The sequence below is a fragment of the Melopsittacus undulatus genome, chromosome 25 (genome assembly GCF_012275295.1).
Source record: "Melopsittacus undulatus isolate bMelUnd1 chromosome 25, bMelUnd1.mat.Z, whole genome shotgun sequence".
Taxonomy (NCBI): Eukaryota; Metazoa; Chordata; class Aves; order Psittaciformes; family Psittaculidae; genus Melopsittacus; species Melopsittacus undulatus.
The window spans coordinates 361,655-376,226 of NC_047551.1; the positions used below are offsets into that span (position 1 = coordinate 361,655).

Here is a 14,572-nt window from a genome sequence, read left to right on the forward strand (position 1 = left end):
ATTCCCATTGTTATTCCCCATTCCCGAGGTCATTCCCGGTTCCCTTTCCCCAGATCCAGGCCTTTCCTGTGCCGGCTTCGGGGGCGGGCAGCACGTGAAGCCCTATGCGGGCAGTTCAGGCACTGCCTGGGGCAGCCAGGCCCAGACCGGCGCCCATTGAGGTACTGGGGGGCCTTAAAGGGGGGGGGGAGTAGGTACGGGGGGGATTTGGTTGGTTTGACCCTGTGCTGTTCCCCCCCCACCCCCCATTGGGTTTGGTTTGACCCCGGTGCTGTTCCCCCGCCCCCCCCCCATTGGGTTTGGTTTGACCCTGGTGTGGTCCCCCCCCCCCCCCCATTGGTTTTGGTTTGACCCTGGTGCTGTTTCTCCCCCCCATTGGGTTTGGTTTGACCCCGGTGCTGTTCCCCCCCCCATTGGGTTGGTTTTGACCCTGGTGCTGTTCCCCCCCCCATTGGGTTGGTTTGATACCCCGGTGCTGTTCCCCCCCCATTGTGGGTTTGGTTTGGACCCCGGTGCTGTTCCCCCCCCCCCATTGGGTTTGGTTTGACCCCGGTGCTGTTCCCCCCCCCATTGGTTTGGTTTGACCCCATTTGCTGTTCCCCCCCCCCATTGGGTTTTGGTTTGACCCCGGTGCTGTTCCCCCCCCCCATTGGTTGGTTTGACCCTGGGTGTGTCCGTCCCCCCCCCCCATTGGGTTTGGTTTGACCCCGGTGCTGTTCTCCCCCCCCCATTGGGTTTGGTTTGACCCTGGTGCTTCTTCCCCCCCCCCCCATTGGGGGTGTTGGTTTGACCCTGGTGCTGTTCCCCCCCCCCCATTGGGTTTGGTTGACCCGGTGCTGTTCTCCCCCCCCCCATTGGGTTTGGTTTGACCCTGGTGCTGTTCCCCCCCCCCCCATTGGTTTGGGTTTGACCCTGGTGCTGATTCCCCACCCCATTGGGTTTGGTTTGACCCCGGTGTGTGTCCCCCCCCAGGTGTGGTTGGAAGTGGCCTCGGTGCTGAGCGAGGGCCTGAGGGGACAGCGATGGCAGCGTTTGGCAGGCAGGTGATGGATCCCAATGGATCCAATGGATCCCAAATGGATCACCAATGGATCCCAATGCATCCCAATGCATCCCAATGGATTCCCAATGGATCCCAATGCATCCCAATGGATCCGAGTGCATCCCAATGGATCCCAATGCATCCCATGCATCCCAGAGCAATCCCAAGCATCCCAATGCATCCCAATGGATCCCAATACATCCCAATGGACACCCAATGCATCCCAGTTCATCCACAAATGGATCCCAATGCATCCCAATGCATCCCAATGCATCCCAATGGATCCCAATGCATCCCAATGGCATCCCAATGCATCTCTATGACATCCCAGTTCATCCAGTTTATTGCAGTGGCATCCAACTACATCCCAGTGCATCCCAGAGTTCCCAGTTCATTCCCCAGTGGCATCCCAATGCATCCCAGTTCATCCCAATGACATCCCAGTGCATCCCAGGATCCCATTTGTCCCAATTACCTCCCAGTCCATCCCAGTTCATCCCAATCCGTCCAATACATCCCAGTTCATTCCCACTCCCCCTTTCCAGGTCTTCACCGTTGCGGGCACGGAGCCGCTGAGCCTCTCCCTGGCCCCCCACCTCCCTCGGAGCCTCCTCCGCAGCCAATCAGAGCCCGTCCCTTCGGAGCCCCGCCCCTCAGAGCTCGTTCCAGCAATCAGAAGCCCGTCCCATCGGAGCCCCGCCCTCCGGGCCGCGAGCCCCTCCCCTCGGAGCCTGGCTCTGTCCAATCGGATCCTCTCCCGCCGGAGCCCCGCCCTCGGAGCCTGCCGCCGTCCAATCAGGTGCTCCCCCGCCGGAGCCACCCCCCTGCACGTGGACTTCCCAGCGGGTCTATGAGTACCGGGGCGGCTCAGACGGGATGGGAGGGGCCCCGCGCCCCCCCCCCGGGGGTGAGTGATGGGGGGGGGGCTATGGGCTCTATAGGGTGGTTTATAGGGCTCTATAGGTCCCATAAGAGGGTGGTTATGGGTCACACAAATTGGGGGCATGGTATAGGGGCTCTATAGGCCCGAGAGGGGGTTTGGGGCTCTGTGGGTCCCATAGGGTGGTTATGGTCACAATGGGGGTGGTTATAGGGCTCTATAGGTCCCATATATGGGGGGTTATGGGGGTCTATAGGTCCCATAGGGGTGGTTATAGGACTCTAAGGTCCCATAGGGGTGGTTTATGGGGCTCTTAAGTGTCATAAGAGAGTGTTTATGATCTCTATGGGGTAGTTATGTGGTCTCTATGAGTCCTATAAGGGGTGGTTATGGGTCCCATAGGGGTGGTTTATGGGGTAGTTATGGGCTCTTATGGGTTCTATAGGGGTGGTTATGGGTCTCTATGGGGTTGCTATGGTTCTCTATGGGTTTCTATGGGGTCTCTATGTGTCTCTATGGGTGGTTATGGGGTCTCTATGTGCTCTATGTGTCATGTGGTCTCTATGTGTCTCTATGTGTCTCTATGTGTCTCTATGGGTCTCTATGTGTCCCTATGGGTCTCTATGTGTCTCTATGGGTCTCTATGTCTCTCTATGGGGTCTCTATGGGGTCTCTATGGGTCTCTATGGGGTCTCTATGGGTCTCTATGTCTCTCTATGTGTCTATGTGGTCTCTATGTGTCTTATGTGTCTCTATGGGTCTCTATGGGTCCTCTGGGTCTCTATGGGTCTCTCTGTGTCTCTATAGGGGTCTCTATGGGTCTCTATTGGTCTCTATGGGTCTCTATGGGGTCTCTATGGGGTCCTCTGGGGCTCTATGTGTCTCTATGGGGTCTCTATGGGTCTCTATTGTCTCTATGTGTCTCTATGGGTCTCTTATGGGTCTCTATGGGTCTCTATGGGGTGTTTATGTGTCTCTATGGGTCATCTATGGGTCCTCTATGGATCTCTATGGGGTCTCTATGGGTCTCTATGTGTCTCTATGGGTCTATGGGTCATCTATGTGCCTCTATGTGTCTCTATGGGGTCTCTATGGGTCTCCTATGGGGTCTCTATGGGTCTCTATGTGTCTCTTAGGTCTCTATGTGCCTCTATGTGTCTCTATGGGTCTCTATGGGGTCTCTATGGATCTCTATGGGGTCTCTATGGGTCTCTATGTGTCTCTATGGGTTCTCTATGGGTCTCTATGGGGTCTCTATGGGTCTCGTATGGGTCTCTATGGGGTCTCTGTATGGCGATCTCTATGTGTCTTGTTATGTTCTCTATGAGAGTCTCTATGGTCTCTATGTGTCTCTATGGGGTCTCTATGGGTCTCTATGCGGGTCTCTAGGGTCTCTATGGGTCCTTATGGGGTCTCTATGGGTCTCTATGGGTCTCTATGTGTCTCTATGTGTCTCTATGTGTCTCTATGAGGTCTCTATGGGTCTCTATGTGCTCTATGGGGTCTCTATGGGTCTCTATGGGGTCTCCTATGGTGGTCTCTATGTGTCTCTATGTGTCTCTATGAGGTCTCTATGGGTCTCTATGGGTCTCTATGGGGTCTCTAAATGGGTCCTAATAGGGGTCTCTATGGGTCTCTATGTGTCCTATGGGGTGGTTATGGGTCTCATATGGGAGTCTCTATGTGTCTCTATGGGGTCATATGTAAGGGTACTCTATGGGGTGTTTATGGGTCTCTGTCTCCCCCCAGAGGTCTCTGCTGCTCTTGGCATCTTCTGGGCTCCCTTCCCTCTGGAATTGGGATCCTTGGACCTCGGTGCCCTCCGGAACCACTTCCAGGGGCGTCTACAGTGACCTCACCGGAGCCCCCCCCCGGGCCCCCCCCGAAGCCCCGCCCCCGGTCTTTGGCCCCGCCCCCTCCCCCGTGGGCGGAGCTTGGGCTCAGCCCCCTCAACCTCTTCCGGGTCCCATTGAGGCACTCCTGCGGGAGGGGGGGGGTGACCTCGGGGTGACCCCTCCCTTGCCCCTCCCCCCCTTTGCCCCTCAACCCCAATTCACCATTGCCCCTCCCCCCCCCAAATAAAGGTGACTGATATTATCCCAAATGGGAGGTACTGGGATTGAACTGGGATGCATTGGGATGCAGTAGGATTGCATTGGGGTACATTGGATTGTTATTGGGTGCATTTAGGATACATTGGGATTACATGGGATTTGCATTGGGGTTACATTGGGTACATTGGGATGCATTGGGATACATTGGGAATACATGGGATTGCATTGGGGTACATTTTGTTGGGATTGCATTGGGATACATTGGGATTGCATTGGGATACATTGGGATACATTGGGATTGCATTGGGGGTACATTCGGAATTGCATTGTGGGATACATTGGGATACATTGGGATTAGCACATTGGTGATACATTGGGATACACTTGGGATTGCATGGGGTACATTGGGATTGCATTGGGATGCATTGGGATACATTGGGATTGCGCATCATGGGATACATTGGGATTGCATTGGGGTACATTGGGATTGTATTGGGGTACATTGGGATTGCATTGGGGTACATTGGGTACATTGGGATTGCATTGGGATGCATTGGGATACATTGGGATTATTGGGATACATTGGGATGCATTCAGATGCATGGGATTGCATTGGGATACACTGGGATGCATTGAATTGCACTGAGATAGGATTCAGATACACTGGGAGGACGGAATAAAACCAGTAGAACCCAGGACAGCCAGTATAAAACAGTATAAGCTGGTATAAACCAATAGCAACCGGTATAAACCAATATAAACCAGTTATTAAACCATAGCACAACCGTTATAAACCAGTATAAAACCAATATAAACCAATTATAAACCAGTATAAACGTATAAACCAGTAGTATAAACCAGTATAAACCGGTATAAAGACAACGCAGCCCAAGTACAAGGACGAGCTGCCACTCCGGCCGAATAGGGGGGCGTGGCCAAACGCAGAGCTAGAAAGAGGCGTGGCCTGTGCGCGTGACGTCACCGGTTGCCGCGGTAACGCGCGGCCTAGCGCGGGGTGCGGAGCCTGCGCCGGGGACCGGAGACGGGAGACGGGAAGGGGGGGGAGGGGAGGGGGGGGGGGAGGGGGGGGGAGGGAGGGGAGGGGAAGGGGAAGGGGAAGGGGAGGGGGGGGAGGGGCAAAAAGGGGCGGGGTTAAGGGGGGAATGGGGGGAGGGAGGGGCCTCGGTGATGGGGGCAGCCAATGTTGGAAGTGGGGGGTATGGGGGGCCGCCATGTTGTGCAGAGGGAGTGAGGGGAGGATAGTGGCCATGTTGGGGGGTGTAATGGGGTCACCATATGGGGGGTAATGGGGGCAGCCATATTGGGGTAGGGGTAAGGGGGGGGCAGCCATATTGGGGGGGTAATGGGGGTACAAATATGGGGGATGGGGGCAGCCTATTTGGGAGGGGTAATGGGGGCAGCCATATTGGGGGGGGAAAGGGAGTCACTATTGGGGGGTTAATGGGGCAGCCATATTGGGGGGGTAATGGGGGTCACCATATATGGGGGTTAATGGGGGTCACCATATTGGGGCAGGGTAAGTGGGGCAGCAATATTGGGAGGGGGTAATAGGGGTCACTATTATAGGGGGTAATGGGGACACCATATTAGGGATGGGATGGGGGCAGCCATAATGGGGTTAATGTGCGCCGCCATATGGATGGTTCCATCCTTATTGGGGGGGGGTATTGAGGGTCTCATGACCCCCCATACCCCCCCCCAAGCCCCGATGCCCCCTCGGGGGGCGCTGATCCCGGCCCGGTTCTTGACCCTGACGGCGCATTGGTGCTGCTGCTGCTGCTGAGCGACAGGTGGGGGGGGGGCATAAATGGGGGGGGGGACCCAATGTAAGGGGGGGGACCAATATGGGGGGGGGTCCCAATATAAAGGGGGAACCAATATAAAGAGGGAACCAATATATAGGGGGACACCAATATAAAGGGGGGTCCCCATATAAAGGGGCAGGACCCAAATAAAGCGTGGGGGTCTCAATATAAGGGGGGGACCCCAATATAAAGGGGGGGGACCAATATGGGGGGGGTCCCAATATAAGGGGGCGGACCCAATATAAAGGGGGGGACCCAATATGGGGGGGGTTTCCCAATATAAGGGGCGACCCCATATAAAGGGGTCCCAATATAAGAGGGGGGGTCCTAGATATAAGGTGTGGGGGTCTCAAATATAAGGGGGGGACCCCAGTATAAGGGAGATCTCAATATAAAGGGGAGGACCCCAATAATGGGGTGACGGCCCCAATAGAAGCCGTATGGGTGGTCCATAGGGCTCCATGTGCACACACGTGGAGCACACAGTGGACCCTCACACGTGACCCCCGCGTGTGATCGACCCACGGACCCTCTCATTCACCCCCCCTTTCCCCCCCAACCCCCCAGCGCCGCCCCCAGCTCGGTGCCGGCTGAAGAGGACCCGACGCGAGGTCACGTGGTGGAGAAGCACAGCCCACTGCCTCCTTCTCCCCAGGAGCCCCTCCCCTTTGTTAGGGCCCATATATACCCCTATATATACCCATATAACCCTATGTATCCTCTATATACCCTATATATCCCTATATAACCCCCATATGCCTCGTATATATATCCCTATATACCTCTATATTCCCTATATGCCCACCCTAGATTCCTCTATATATAACCCCTACATATACCGTTATATACCGCTATATAACCCCATATATTCCTATATATATCCTATATACCCCTATATTAACCCCTATATCCCCCCCATTGTATACAATATAATAACCCCCATATGCCCCTTATATTTTCCCTATATACTCCTAGTATACCCGTCTACCTATACACCCCCAACCCCACATATACCCCATAGACCCCCCCTATGACCCCCCAGTGTCCCGCACAGTCCCATTGGGGCCCTGGTTGGGCCCTGGCCCATCCTGGGGGTTCAGAGTTCTGCGGCTTACTTCTCGGGGGCCTCCATGTTCCACCATGGGCAGGGGCTGCTCTGTAGTCCTCCTATGGGGCGGGACCCATAGATGGGGGGGGGGCACTTATATGGGGGGGACCCTATGGAAGGGGCAGCAAAAGGGGGGGGGAAGTCTGTGGGGATTGGGGGGGGTGTCCCGCTATTTCTACCCTGTTTCCCGCCATTTCCGTCCCGTTTCCCGCCATTTCCGTCCCATTTCCCTCCATTCCATCCCATTTCCCGCCATTTCCGTCCCAGTTTTTCCCCGCCACTTACCATCCCGTTTTCCCGGCCACTTCCAGCCCATTTCCCGCCATTGTCCCGTCCCATGTTCCCGCCACTTCCATCCCATTTCCTCCATTTCCATCCCGTTTCCCGCCATTTCCATCCCATTTCCCGCCATTTCCATCCCGTTTCCCGCCATTTCCATCCTGTTTCCCGCCACTTCCATCCCATTTCCCGCCACTTCCATCCCATTTCCCGCCACTTCCATCCCGTTTCCCGCCATTTCCATCCCGTTTCCCGCCATTTCCGTCCCGTTTCCCGCCATTTCTCCTTAACGGGGGGGGGGGCAGCCATCGGGGCTCACGCGGTCGCTGCCCTGACCTTGACCTTGGCTGACCTCGAGGGCTGGGACAGCGCCCCCTGCTGGAGCCTCTTCACCCTGTGCAGGTGAATGGGGGGGGGCTCCCCATTGACACCCATTGACCCCCTTTTGTGCCCCATTGCACCCCATTGACACCCTCTTATGACCCCCATAGCCCCCCTTTTATGTCCCCAATTGCACCCCATTGACCCCCATTTATGTCCCCCATTGCACCCCATTGATTCCCCCTTTATGTCCCCCATTGACCCCACTTTATAACCCCCACTTATGACCCCCATTGACCCCCAATTTATGTCCCACATTGACCCCCATTGACCCTCTTTGTGTCCCAATTGCCCCCATTGCACCCCATTGATTCCCCCTTTATGTCCCCTATTGACCCCACTTTATAAACCCCACTTATGACCTCCATTTACCCCCTTTATGCCCCCATTGACCCCCATTGATCCCCAATTGATACCCCCATTGACCCCCATTGACCCCCAATTGCTATCCCCCATTGACCCCCATTGATCCCCAATTAATATCCCCCATTGACCCCCATTGATCCCCAATTGATATCCCCCATTGACCCCCATTGACCCCCACTTTCTCCCCCCCTTTAGTGTCCCCCCCGCTCTCCTTGAGCTGCTGCTGCTGATCTCAGTCTTGGGGGGCCGGAGGAGAGCAGCTTAAAGGGGGAGGGGTTTGGGGGGGACCCCCCATTACCCCCTATGGGGGTCCCAACCCCCACCCCCTCCCCCCAACCCCGTTGTCCCCCTCCCATTGAGGACCATTAAAGGACTTGGCGCGGAAAAGCCACGTGACACGTTGTGGTTTGGCGCGGAAAGCGAGCGGAGGCCACGCCCCCATGCAAATTAAGGGGCCGCGGGGCATTATGGGAGCGATTCCAAAGGGAAAAGGGGATGGGGGGATGGGAATGGGGGGGGAGAGGGTGGGGGAGTAGGGGCAGTATGGGGGGGGGGTGACATATGAGTCACGTGATTGCGTTTTGGGGGGTCGCCGTGACGTCAGAGTCTGTGCGACCCCGTCACCCCCACCCGTTGGGCGCCGCCATCTTTGATCGTCAGTGCGGTACATCCTGACCTGCCCCGCCCTCGGTGCGGGCAGCACGTGATGAGCGCGGCGTGATGACGTGCGTGATTACGTCACCCCGCGGGGCGAGGGGGGCGTGTCCTCACGCAGCAACACCCCCTTGCTCCGGTCACTCTGACTGCGCCTGCGCGGGGGCGGGGCCTGGTCAGCCGCTATGGGCGGTACAATAGGAGGTGCTCTCGTCCAATCAGCGAGCGAGGTTCGTCCGGTTGGTTACGTGTCTGCGCTCTGATTGGCTGCGGCTCTGCTGCGGCTTCTTCTCCGCTCTCTCATTGGCTGCTTCCCATCCCTGGCCCCGCCCCCGTTGCGGGCACCTGCAAAATGGGCCGCGCGTCCTTCACGTGACCGCGGGCAGCAGCCAATCAGCGCCCGGGTTTATTCCCAGCCCCTATTGGGGGGCATGGGGCGCAGCTCCCATTGGCTGATGTTGGAGGGGGCTCTGCTCCTATTGGATGATGCGGGAGGGGGGGTTGGGTCTCTGGGGTGGTGATTGGTACGTGCTGTGCCCCATAGGGACCTCCTCTGCCCCATAGACACCTCTATAGGCACCTGTTGTGCCCCATAGGTGCCCATTGTACCCCATAGATCTCGCCATAAGCACCTGTTATACCCCATAGACGACCCTATAGACACCTCCTATACCACATAGAACCCCCTATCGACCCCTGTTATACCCCATAGATCTCCCCATAGACACCTTTTATAACCTATAAACACCTGCTAGGGCCTATCAAAACCCCATAGGCACCTGCTATACCCCATAGACCTCCCTATAGACAACTCGTCTACCCCATAGATCTCCTATGCCCCATAGATCTCCCCATACAAACCTCCTATACCCCATAGACCACCCCATAGACCCTTGCTATACCCTATAGACACCCACATAGGCACCTGCTGTGCCCCATAGACACCTCCTATATCCCATAGATCTCCCCCTAAACACCTGTGATACCCCATAGGTCCCCCTTATACCCCATAGACCACCCCATAGACCCCATAGATCTCCCCATAGACCCCCATAACCCCTCCCCCCTCCCCCCCCCTCAGGTACCCGGATGCTCGCTCCGCCCCGGCCGCCATCTTCCTCCTCCTCCTCCTCCTCCTCCTCCTCCCGCCGCCGCCGGAGCCGCTCAGCGCAGCCACCGAGATGTGAGCGCCCCTCCCCCCACCCCCCCCCCCCTCCCCTCCCCCCCCCCTGTGCCCCCTGCCCCTCCCCCACCCGGGACCCCCCCCCCCTCCCCCCCCCCCCCCCCTTTTTCCCCCATCCCCGGGGTTATTTTCAGCCTCCGACGCAAAGGGGGGGGGAGGGGTGGGAAAATGATGCCCCCCCCCCCCCCCATTGAGTTCTATGGGGGGGGAGGGGAAATGGGGGGGAGGGAGGGGGGGATGGGGGTGGTGCCGCTATGGGGCAGGGAGGAGCCTCTATGGGGTGTAGGGGTCTCTCTATGGTGTTTCTATGGGGCAGGGAGGGCCTTCTAGGGGGTCTAGGGGCTTCTCTATGGGGCTCTGAGGCCTCTCTGTGGTGTTTCTATGGGGCAGAGTGCTTCTATGGGGTGTAGGGGCCTTTCTATGGGGCAGAGAGTGCCTTCTATGGGGTATAGGGGCCTCTCTATGGGGCAGAGAGTGCCTTCTATGGGGTATAGGGGCCTCTCTATGGGGCTCAGAGGCCTTTCTATGGGGCAGGGAGTCCCTTCTATGGGGTCTAGGGGCTTTTCTATGGGGCTCTGAGGCCTCTCTATGGTGTTTCTATGGGGCAGAGTGCTTCTATGGGGTGTAGGGGCCTCTCTATGGGGCTCAGAGGCCTCTCTATGAGGCTCAGAGGCCTTTCTATGGGGCAGGGAGGGCCTTCTATGGGGTACAGGGGCCTCTCTATGGGGTGCAGAGGCCTGTCTATGGGGTTCTGAAGTCTTTCTATGGGGCAGAGTGTGCCCTCTATGGGGCTCAGAGGCTTCTCTATGGGGCAGATAGTCCCCTATGGGTCCCCATGCTGGGGGGGGGGGGTGATGTCCCTTCTGCCCCCCATCTATGGGGCACTGAGGTCACCCCCATAGCTCCCTATAGGCCACCCATAGACCCCTATAGAATCCCTGCCCCCCCCTTATTGCCCCTCCCCCTTATTGCCCCTCCCCCATAGACCCATATATGGATATGTGGGCGTGGCTCCGTGACCCCTCCATGACCTTTGACTCCCCCCCCCCTCCAGGTCGGCCCCCGCCGCCCCCAGCGCCCCTCCCCCCGCCGCGGAAGGGGGCGGGGCCCCAGCCCCTCCCCCCAACCTGACCAGCAACCGGAGGCTGCAGCAGACGCAGGCGCAAGTGGATGAGGTCACCGCGGGGGGCGGGGCCAACGGGGGAGGGGGCGGGGCTACATCGAGGGGCGGGGTCAACAGGGAGGGGGCGGAGCCAACGGGGAGGGGGCGGGGCTTGCGGTATACATGGGGAAGGGGGGGAGTGAGGAAGTGGGAGGGGCTTGGCTGGGGAAGGGGGTGGAGCTTAAGGGGATGGGAGGGGGCGGGGCTCATAGGGAAGGGGCGTGGCTACTGCGTGTGGGAGGGGCTTAGAGGGGTAGTGCCTGCATTGCCCTGTGACCTCCCATTGATCCCAATGTCCCCATTGACTTCAATGGGCTCAGTGTCCCCATTACCCCCATTACTCCCCATCACAACCCATTCCCTGTCCATTACCCCCCATTACAACCATTGATCCCCATCCCCCCATTACCCCATTGCCCCCATTACCCCCTATTCCCAATTCCCTCTCTATTAACCCCCATTGACCCCCATTGATCCCCTCCCCCCCATTGACCCCATCCCCCCATTGATCCCATCCCCCCCATTGACCCCCATCCCCCCCATTACTCCCATCCCCCCATTGACCCCATCCCCCCATTGATCCCATAACCCCATTGATCCCATCCCCCCCATTGACCCCCATTGATCCCATAACCCCATTGATCCCATCCCCCCCATTGACCCCCATTGATCCCATAACCCCATTGATCCCATCCCCCCCATTGATCCCATCCCCCATTACCCCCATCCCCCCATTGATCCCATCCCCCCATTGACCCCATCCCCCCATTGATCCCATTACCCCCATTGATCCCATAACCCAATTGATCCCATTATTACCCCCATCACCCCCATTGATCCCATTGATCCCCCCCCAGGTTGTGGACATCATGCGGGTCAATGTGGACAAGGTCCTGGAGCGGGACCAGAAGCTGTCGGAGCTGGATGACCGCGCGGACGCTCTCCAGGCCGGAGCCTCCCAGTTCGAGACCAGTGCGGCCAAGCTCAAGCGCAAGTACTGGTGGAAGAACCTCAAGGTGAGGGCGGGGCCGGGGCAGGACACGCCCCCTGCCCGTTAGCCCCGCCCACAAACCCCATAGCCATATAGCACTATAAAGCCACCCATGTCCCCATAGCCACGCCCACAGTCCAAAAGCCACGCCCACACTCCAATAGCCACGCCCACAATCCAATAGCCATGCCCCCTACCTGTTAGCCCCGCCCACAAAGCCTCATAGCCACATCCATAGCCCTATAAACCACCCATATCCCCATAGGCACGGCTGTATTAGCATAACCACGCCCACCATCCAATAGCCACGCCCCCTGCCCGTTAGCCCCGCCCACAAACCCCATAGCCATGTCCATAGCACTATAAAGCCACCCATGTCCCCATAGCCACGCCCACAATCCAATACCCACGCCCACAGCCCCATAGCCACGCCCCCTGTCAAATAGCCACGCCCTTAACCCAATAGCCACGCCCCCTACCACGTTAGCCCCACCCACAAAGCCCCATAGCCACATCCATAGCCCTATAAACCACCCATATCCCCATAGGCACAGCTGTATTAGCATAACCACGCCCACAGTTCCATAGCCACGCCCACAATCCAATAGCCACGCCCCCTGTTAGCCCCGCCCACATACCCCATATGGCCACATCCATAGCCCTATAAACCCACCCATAACCCCATAGCCACGCCCCCTTTAGCCACGCCCCCCATTAGCCACGCCCCTAGTCGCCAATAGGCCGACCTTATAACCCAATCCATAACCCCATAGCCCCGCCCACAACTCAGTAGCCCCGCCCCTTGACCCCCATGTGACCTCTGCCCCCACCCCGTAGATGATGATCATCCTGGGGGTGATCTGCGCCATCGTCCTCATCATCATCATTGGTGAGATATGCAAATGAGGGGCAGGGGTATGCTAATGAGCAGGTGGGATGGGCCAATGGGGGTCGGCGATAGCAAATAAGGGGGTGGGATTGGCCAATGAGGGGTGGGATGGAGCAGTGAGGAGATGGGATATGTAAATGAGCAGATGGGATGGCCAATGAGGGATGGGATATGTAAATGAGGGGCTGGAAGAGGCCAATGGGAGGTCTGGGTACACAAATGCATGCCTGTCATGCAAATGAAGGGATGGGAAAATGCAAATGAAGGGGTGGAGCATGTGGGAGATTTAACGGGGAGCATGTAGTTATGAGCTTATATGCAAATAAGGAGCACGTTATGCAAATAGGGTGCTATGCTATGCAAATAATAGGTATGGGGCAGATTTAATTGCATGCTCTTAAAGGCACAGGGGTGGAATTCGGGGGGGGGGCTATGCAAATCAGGAACCGATGTATGCAAATGAGATGGGTGTGGCTTAGGGTGTGGGGGCGGGACATGCAAATGAGGATTGAATGGGAGGTGAAGCCTCCCCCCATTGACCAATAGGAGGAGGGGAGGGGGGCGTGGCCACAGCTCTGACCCCGCCCCCTTCTCTCTCTCCCCCCCCCCAGTGTATTTGAGCACCTAACAGCAGAGGCCCCGCCCCTTCCCGGAGCCCACCAATGGGAGCATCCGGCCCTCGGGGGGGGAGGAGCCTCTCTTGGCCCCGCCCCCTCCACCCCCCCCTTCCCCTCCTCCTCCAGCCCCTCCCCTCCCCATTGACCCCCTGCACCCCTCAGGGACCCCCCCCCCCTCCCTGCACCCCCAAATCCCCCCCCCCATTTTGGGGTCTCCCCCCCATAAAGTGTGGGGGGGGGAGGGGGGGGTGTCCCCATCATAGAGCACCCCATAAGTGGGGGGGTACCCCCCCCATGGAGGGATATTGGGGTGCTATGGGGACACCCCCCCCTTTGCCCCCCCCAAAATGGGGGTGTTCCCCCCCCATTGGACCCCATAGACCTGAGCACAAAGGGGGGGGTCCCAAACCCCCATCCCGCCCCCCATTTAGGGGTCCCCTTGTATGGATATTGGGGGACCCCCCCATAGAGGGAATGGGGGGGACCCCCAGGATATCCCCCCCCATGTTTTGGGGTACGGGGGGGGCACAGCACAGGAGGGGGACCAAATGGGGGGGACCCCAATATATGGGGGGGCCCCATAGGGGGTGATGGGTGACAAAGGGGGGGGGAACCCCAATACTTGAAGGGACCCCCACCAATGAAGGACAAAGGGGCCCTCCCCAATGTAACCCCCAAAAAGCGACTTTTTCACCCCAAAACATAGGGGGGGACCCCCAAATAATGGGGGGGGTCCCCCTTCCCCCCTTCCCATGGGGGTTATGGGGTGCAGGTGCCCCCCCCCCTTGCATGGAGCTCTGTGTGCGTGTGCCCCCCCCCCATTATGGGGGTGTCCATTATGGGGTGGGGGGGGTCTGGTTTTGGGGGGGGGGGGCGGGTGTCACTGTCGCCCCTCCCCCTATTTATGGGGGTGTTTCCCCCCCTCCCCCCTTCTTTATCCCCCCCCTCCCCCACCTTTGTCCTTACCCCTCCCCCCCACGGGTTATGGGGGGACCCCTCGGGTACTGGGGGGGCCCCGGGGGGGGGGTCCCCGAGTCCTGGTGTGAAACGTGTACAATAAACTCCATGTCTGTGAATGGGGCGCTATGGGGTGTCTATGGGGTGTTTATGGGGGGCTACGGGGTGTCTATGGGGTGTCTA

The 14,572-nt window shown here is 58.2% G+C and overlaps 1 protein-coding gene, 1 long non-coding RNA gene, 1 other non-coding gene and 1 pseudogene across 3 annotated transcripts; all 4 read left to right on the forward strand.

Annotated features, from left to right (window-relative positions):
• The window catches only part of LOC117437667 (uncharacterized), an 11,832-nt pseudogene extending 11,672 nt beyond the window's left edge, over positions 1–160 (forward strand).
• Positions 161–6,919: 6,759 nt separating this feature from the next.
• Positions 6,920–8,201, forward strand: LOC117437678 (uncharacterized). The gene is made up of 3 exons (XR_004550490.1): positions 6,920–6,960; positions 7,495–7,591; positions 8,132–8,201. It is a non-coding gene; the product is annotated as an uncharacterized lncRNA (long non-coding RNA).
• Positions 8,202–8,589: 388 nt separating this feature from the next.
• LOC117437691 (U8 small nucleolar RNA) lies at positions 8,590–8,740 on the forward strand. Its single transcript, XR_004550492.1, has one exon. It is a non-coding gene; the product is annotated as a U8 small nucleolar RNA (small nucleolar RNA).
• A 979-nt stretch (positions 8,741–9,719) lies between these two features.
• On the forward strand, positions 9,720–13,546 carry LOC117437677 (vesicle-associated membrane protein 2). Its single transcript, XM_034072240.1, has 5 exons — positions 9,720–9,773; positions 10,828–10,948; positions 11,793–11,951; positions 12,764–12,815; positions 13,427–13,546. Coding segments are annotated over exons 1-5 (351 nt in total). The 5' UTR covers positions 9,720–9,771; the 3' UTR covers positions 13,444–13,546.
• Positions 13,547–14,572: the final 1,026 nt, after the last annotated feature.

Coding starts and splice junctions, on each gene's coding strand:
- LOC117437677 (XM_034072240.1), top strand. Junction 10,949..11,792: donor CGCAGGCGCAAGTGGATGAG/GTCACCGCGGGG, acceptor ATCCCCCCCCAG/GTTGTGGACATCATGCGGGT. Junction 11,952..12,763: donor ACTGGTGGAAGAACCTCAAG/GTGAGGGCGGGG, acceptor CCCACCCCGTAG/ATGATGATCATCCTGGGGGT.